Raw genomic sequence first — 6,933 nt, forward strand, 5'->3', positions numbered from 1 at the left:
AAAAGAATACTTACTGAAAATTAACAGTCCTAAAGGTTAATTTTTCTCTACTACTAGTTTGTATACTACAGGCTTTCCCTGTGGCATGTGGTATTGTGTACTAGGAACTCAGGGAATTATCATCTGAACTCAAATCTGGAATTTAAAATAGTGAATACAGTAAGTTATTATACACTGGAATGTAGTAAACCTAATGGTGAACATAAAGCCTTTGTAAAATAGGGCCATTGAGTATCTCACAGTAATATTTGAGGGATTAAACATGAATATAAAGCATTAGTACTAAGCCTGGAACATCCTATTCAGTAATAAATGGATATGGTAGAACTGTCTTTATAAATAAGATTTGAACCCCATTTTGGATTAGGCCAGTATGTTTTCACTGAAGTGTTAATATAGAATTTAACCATTGAGGGGCTGGGGTTGTGGCTCAGTGGTAGAGCACTTGCCTGGCATGTGTGAGATACTGGGTTTGATTCTCAGTACCACATATAAATAAAATAAAGGTACATTGACAACTAAAAATACATTTTTTAAAAAAAGAATTTAATCATTGAGTCTCCTCCCTAACTCAGTTGGTATGCTTGGTGTAGATTTGTATGTACAGAGAAACATGACTAATCTTGGCACTTAGATTTGCTTATTTGTGTCCTGATCTGATTTGAAAGCAAGCCTTTTCTTTTTCTTCCAGATTTCCACAAGACGGCACCCTATGTGGTTACTGGCAGTGTAGATCAAACAGTAAAGGTGTGGGAGTGCCGTTGATCGAGTCTCATTTGGCCCTTCCTCCCTTTTTTCCTCTGGATGCACTCTGATGATACCATGGTTACCCCATTGAGCTCTGTTTAAATAAATATTGTCCTTTCATGTAAATTATTTTGGATGTAGATTGAGCTTATTAAATGTTACACACAAAGTATTCATGCATGGTGAATCCAAATTGTATACTGTAAATTTACATACGTTGTCTAGAAGTACCATAGGGTTTAAAAACCTGGGCTGGCATTGGTCACACCAGGCCTACGAAGGCAGAAGTTTAATAAATTGAATTAGGGCACTAAACTGAATAGTTGACAGTGTCGTTTTATGTTGGATTATTAATTCCTGTTTTTCTTTCTGCTATCTGTTGGTGCCTGACTTGATGGCCTCATTTGGGGAAAAGTGGTGGTTATTAGGGCTTTTCTGAAATGTGTATCTATGTAACATCACTTAAGTGTGCTTAATAAATCTTTAAGGATGTTAGATAACAAAATCTTCTGAACCATCTATGTAATTAATGGGGATTATACATTGGAATTTTTGTCATGACCCATTTGCCAAATCAATAGGATATGTTTGTTTTGGCAGCCTATCAAGCAAAGGCTAGTGGTATATTTATGTAAGAAAATGATTGTAAATCTTGCGTAAGAAAAATCTCAGCAGCTAATAGCAAATCATTTCTTTCATTTGGGTCTTCTTTGTAAACAGGTTAAAAAACACTCATATTCTAAGCTTCTATTTTCCACACTAGACATACTTCTAGTTGTATTCTCCTTACTATTAGACTGTATAGTGATGTGATTTCCAAGTAGAATTTAATCTTCCCATTGAGTGTCATGATACAAATCACTTTGTTTTTGATGTTTTTTAGGGATGTGCAATGTGCATTACATAATGATAGAAATATTGAAAAGGTTATGTTTGCCCATATTAAAGGAGTGAGAGAAATAACAGCAGTTTGTTTTTCAACAGGAATTAACAATTTGAATTGTTTCACTTGCAAGTTAAAAAAAAAATTGACAAGGTTTAATGGAGTGTGCATAAAAATTGTACTGTTTTTTTCACCTTTTGTTTATAAATGTTTTGTAAGTATATGGGCCTATCAAGTGGGTAAGTCTGTATATCTATATGGCACACATAGAACCTCCATGTTTTAGAAGTGCTAAAAGTTTCAACTAGAATAAATCTTGGAATACCACAACCATGCTTTAGAACAAATTCTTTTTGATCCCAATGCTTCTGAAAACTGGTTCTGTGGGAATTTTTCCCAGCTAAAGGAAAATCACTTCCTTTATTTCCCCCCTTAATGTGGCCATTCAGCATTTTACACATCCCTGATATATTGTATATTTTGATCCAAAGTTATTACTAAGTAGGTTTAAGAATTTTTATCCATGACTTGGAATACCACTCCATTGTCAATTATTAATAAAGAATTCCATTGCTTAGTTAAACAACAGTTTTCTTTCTTTTTTTTAAATGAGAGTCATTTGAAAAGTTAATAGAAGCAATGAAATAATGACAGTTTAACCAAGATTTATTTTTTTTCTGAATTACATTTTATTCAATTTGTGTAATATAGGATGTTTTTCAAATGTCCCTTTTAGTATTTAATGGAAATTTGGTTCCTAAAAATTTCAAGACAAAGGGTGAGAGTTAATGTCCTGTAGGTACACACACAGAATAGGCCATATATATTAACTAGAAGCAGCTTAATGTCTAGAGTGTGTCTTTTGTTGTTTACTTCTTTGTTTTTAATAATTCCTGAGAAATGTCTCTGGAAGGGAAAGTGTTTTGAGAACTAATAGCTATTTTTGAGGACAAAAATTACATCTTTAGTCAATTCCTTAAATATAGTAGGTTAACTTTCAGGACAATATTGCCTCATAACCCTGCTTACATTGAGAAATCTTTTCTTTCCCTTGGCTGTTCTGACTAGATTTTTCTACAGATGCTATGGAAATTATCTTTGTTCTCATTTGCTGCTATTTCCTGTCTTATTTCAAGAAATATAAATACATAGAAATGGTGCATCTTAACATTTGTTTGTACATGTATAAATGTCCTGTATTAATTCATTTTTAGCATGTAGCAACATGAATTGTTTAAGGGTAAGCCACAACATCTAGAAATCACTCACAGATATTGATAAAAGAAATATGGTACCGATGTAAAGGAAACAAAGCTGCTGTTCGCTGGGTTTCTTCCCCTGCAGCATACAGTGACTGTCGTTGACAAAGGAGGAGAAACAATTACTCTATACAAAGTTATCCTTACTTGGGAGATTGCCACAGCCTGCTGCTTAGTTGAGTTACCAGACATCGTCCATTTAAGAAGCAGCGAACATTGAATCTCAGGGATGGTCCACAACTGGATCCAAATGTAACAAGCCCTGTTTAAATCATGAAGGGGGTGGGGGAGGGCAATCCATCCACAATCTGGAATCAGATTTGCAGAGGTTCCCTGCACTGTTGTTTGACACTGCCCTGTCGATGCCCTTTCTTACTCTGTGTTCTGTTTTCTCTGTCTGCTGTCTAACCCTGTGCCTTGCCTGGGATAAGGACAATGATGAGGTTACTGGTTTGGATTGTAAGTAGAGGACTATTAATTGGTTTAGAGGTTCACTGCTGCTTTGTCACTTTCTCAAATTGGCCACTTATTTAAGAAATAAAAAGCTGGTAGAATTGCATCCTCAGATGATTATTGACTGTGTGTGTGTGTGCGATTGTGTATGTGTGAAAACAGACATTCCAGTGCCACCCTAATATCACGTGCCCAAGAAATTCTGGCTGCACTTTTGCAAGTGCAAGTCACAAAAACTGGTTTAGACATCACTTGAAGAATAGTTGCTTTTTGACATGGCATCTTGCACTTTAGGAGACTAAGACCGTCCTGTTTTGTCTGTATGGTGTGACCAATGGTGTGCCCAGAGCACTATCTGAAATCACTAGTGTTAGCAAGTTGTCCTGGGCTGTGGAGCGTGCTATAATCCTTTGGAAGCTTTGGCTCTAGATTCACCAAGCCCAGTCTCCTTACTGTCAGTGCCCTGCTTTCCTGTTTGCCTCTTTCTGTTTCTGTGTGAACTTCCAGGTAATATCAGTCATCAAATAATTTCTTTTCTTTCTTTTTTTTTAATTTAAAGAAAAACTATTTAAAAATAGAGGACACATTTTTGTTTGTTGACAGTGGTGGCTTGATAATCCTTAAGCAACTGAAGTTGAAAGTGTTTGAAGGAAAAGGCACTTAAAATGGTTACTTTTTCTGTCCAGCTGTATATAAATCCAATGTGTTGATTAATCTAGGTGATGCAAAGAATCTCCTGGTAGAGAAGCGATATGTACAAAATTGGTGGCAAAAGGTTTTGTTTTGTTTCCAGTGGGGTGGGGGGGAGGGCAAGCTGGATTTACAAGTCACAACTGGACTGAACTGAACTAGCCTTTTTATCTTTCCACTATATCATGTAAGTAGCTGCTTTCCTGTCCTGCCCATCCTTCAGGCATCCCTAAAGTTCACTCTGAAGATGTTAGAAATAAATACAAAATCTTCGAGTTATAATCTGATCCTGACACTGACATGAAGGCAAGCATTGATTTCGTATGAACATTGTAGAGGTGGTAATTGGAGAAAACAGTTCCCCAGATTGTAAGAGTTAACTGAAGATATTGACACAATTAAAAAAAAAATCAGTAAAGGAATGTATATAATATTGCTCTTGTGTTTTACAGTAAGATTTGTTGCTCTCAGACTGTGTAAAACAAAATTTATTCATGTTTTCTGCATATTAAAAATCTTATTGTACCAATTGGTAAACTATTAAATGCCTATAAAACTAGATCTGATTTTTTTTTTTTTTTTTTTGGTGGGGGTGGGTTCTGGTGCAAGAATTCAGTCAATAGGAAGTGGGACCAGTCAGAACAAAGTCTAAGTTGGTCCTGTGCAGCAAGCAGTTGACAGAAGGCTCTTCTTAATAGCCATCCAGCCATGGCTTTGATGTGTCCTTCCCTCTATTTGGAGGAAGCAGCTCCACAGTAGAGGTCTGGTCTGGTGAGTGTGCACAGAGCTGACTGTGTTGGGTAGCTATAGCCCCATCCTCCCTTCTAGCTGTACATTCTCTGACTACAGCTTGTCCAGAGAGCTGAAGCCAAGAGCTAAAGCAGTGAAGCCTATACAACCCCCTCTACAAAGACTCAATTCCAGAGATAGTGACCCTCTCTTACCCTGGATTCATGAAGATCCTTAATATTGAAAGTTTGCTTAAAATGTACCAAAATAAGAATCTTTACCCCTAGAAGCCCAACCATTTTCTGTGCTGTGTCCTGCCTAATCCCCAGGCTATTGTGCTGGTGCCTATATCCCCAAGGGTGGCCATGAAATCTACCGCATTATTTCACATACAAAGAGATTTTAAATGAGGTGGTGGCTCTTCTTACAACTCGGCTGTTTTCCTGCCTCCTATTGGAAGTAGCCTCCCCTACTGGAAGCTGGATCTTAAGCAACAACATAATTTGCCTTCGTTGGAGCGTCCTACCTTTTGCAGGGCTCTTTTCTCACCCTAGGATGAGAACCTGACTACTTTGCCAAGGTGTAGAATTGTAGTCTTTTTTTTTTTTTTTTTTTTTTTTTAAAGAGGGGGACAGAGAGAGAGAGAGAGAGAATTTTAACATTTATTTATTTTTTCTTAGTTCTTGGCGGACACAACATCTTTGTTGGTATGTGGTGCTGCTGAGGATCGAACCCGGGCCGCACGCATGCTAGGCGAGCGCGCTACCGCTTGAGCCACATCCCCAGCCCCTAGAATTGTAGTCTTAATGTCTATCAGTCACTGTCCTGAAATGGGAAACATTCAAAGCCTATGGTGCATCATACACATTGTGCCTTCCCCCAGGATTCATGACCATCTCTGTTGCTTGATGGTGAAGGACAGGAAAGAAGAAGATGGTGAGAAACTGTGCTACATTCTGGGTGTTGCTACTCTCCCTGCTTAGTTTGGAGGAAACTGTAGCTGACAGTTTTCAACCACTGATCTACCAAAATCATCTGGGACAGCTATTCTGGAGCCAGTAGTATAAACCTCTCCTGGGAGTTCATTAGAAATGCAAATTCTAGGGCCCCAACACACACTGGCACCTTCCATGCCCCCCAGCCCCACCAGGAATTGAGGGCACACTACCAGTGAGCTACATTCCCAGCCCTTTTCATTGAGACACTTGTAAAATTTCTGGGGCTAGCCTCCAACTTGTGATCCTCCTGCCTCAGCCTTCTGAATTACTGGGATTACAGGTGTCCATCACTGAGTCTAGCTCATTTTTGAAAGTATGATTCCTATTTTATTTTTTCCAGAGAATAGTTTTTCTTTAGTAAAGACCCAGCTCCTTCCACATTGGTGGAAGCTGTGGAGCAGCACCACAAGTCTAAATCAGGGTGGGGGATCCAATCCTGATCGCCATTCTGTGGATGGCACAGTTCATGAGTAAATCAACTTCATACACAGCTTGGGAAGCAATGAAGATAGCTGCAGCCTCTGTGATCTGAATAATGAATTTCTCGGTGGCCTTGTCCTTGGGCACATACTGCGCAGTTTGTGCAGCAAATAGGCTGCACATGGCCATGGCCCTTTTTGACACTAATATTTCTTATTTGCTTTGTCATTTTGGAAGCAAGGACAGGAGAGCCTGGGAACCTTTCAGCATGCCTCCAAATGATTCTGATGCTTAAGAACCATTGACCTAAATGATTCAACTTCTCACCAAAGAAATTTGGGCAAAAGTTGCTAGTCCCTGAGCCCCAGCCCCTAGTGGGGTTTTAAATAAGATTTCTCCTTTTCACCTTCCTTTAAAATTTTTTTAGTTGTAGATGGATACAACATCTTCTTTATTTTTATATACATATGTATATATTTAGTTGTAGATGGACATAATACCTTTGTTTTTGTTTTTATGTGGAACTCAGTGCCTCATGCATACCAGGCAAGTGGTCTTACCACTGAGCCACAACTGCAGCCCTCATCCTCTTTTGACACAGGGAGTTCATCACTTTGTGAATATTTGGTAGTCGTCATTCCCACTTGGTCATCTGGCTCTCTCACTGAAAGTGGAGGTGGAGGGACTAAGGCGGGAAGGACGACAGATGGCATTACAAATGCCTACTAGGGACAAACACTTCATACACATGCCC

The 6,933-nt window shown here is 38.5% G+C and overlaps 1 protein-coding gene across 2 annotated transcripts in view; it reads left to right on the top strand.

Annotated features, from left to right (window-relative positions):
* The window catches only part of Pafah1b1 (platelet activating factor acetylhydrolase 1b regulatory subunit 1), an 80,462-nt gene extending 75,871 nt beyond the window's left edge, over positions 1 to 4,591 (top strand). For both annotated transcript variants that reach the window (XM_005327923.5, XM_040269298.2), the window contains exon 11: positions 692 to 4,591. In XM_005327923.5, the coding sequence (XP_005327980.1) occupies positions 692 to 765 (74 nt within the window). In that variant the 3' untranslated portion in view covers positions 766 to 4,591. The remainder of the gene's footprint in view (positions 1 to 691) is intronic.
* The last annotated feature ends 2,342 nt before the right edge of the window (positions 4,592 to 6,933 follow it).

This window comes from Ictidomys tridecemlineatus, chromosome 3 (assembly GCF_052094955.1).
Source record: "Ictidomys tridecemlineatus isolate mIctTri1 chromosome 3, mIctTri1.hap1, whole genome shotgun sequence".
Classification (NCBI taxonomy): Eukaryota; Metazoa; Chordata; class Mammalia; order Rodentia; family Sciuridae; genus Ictidomys; species Ictidomys tridecemlineatus.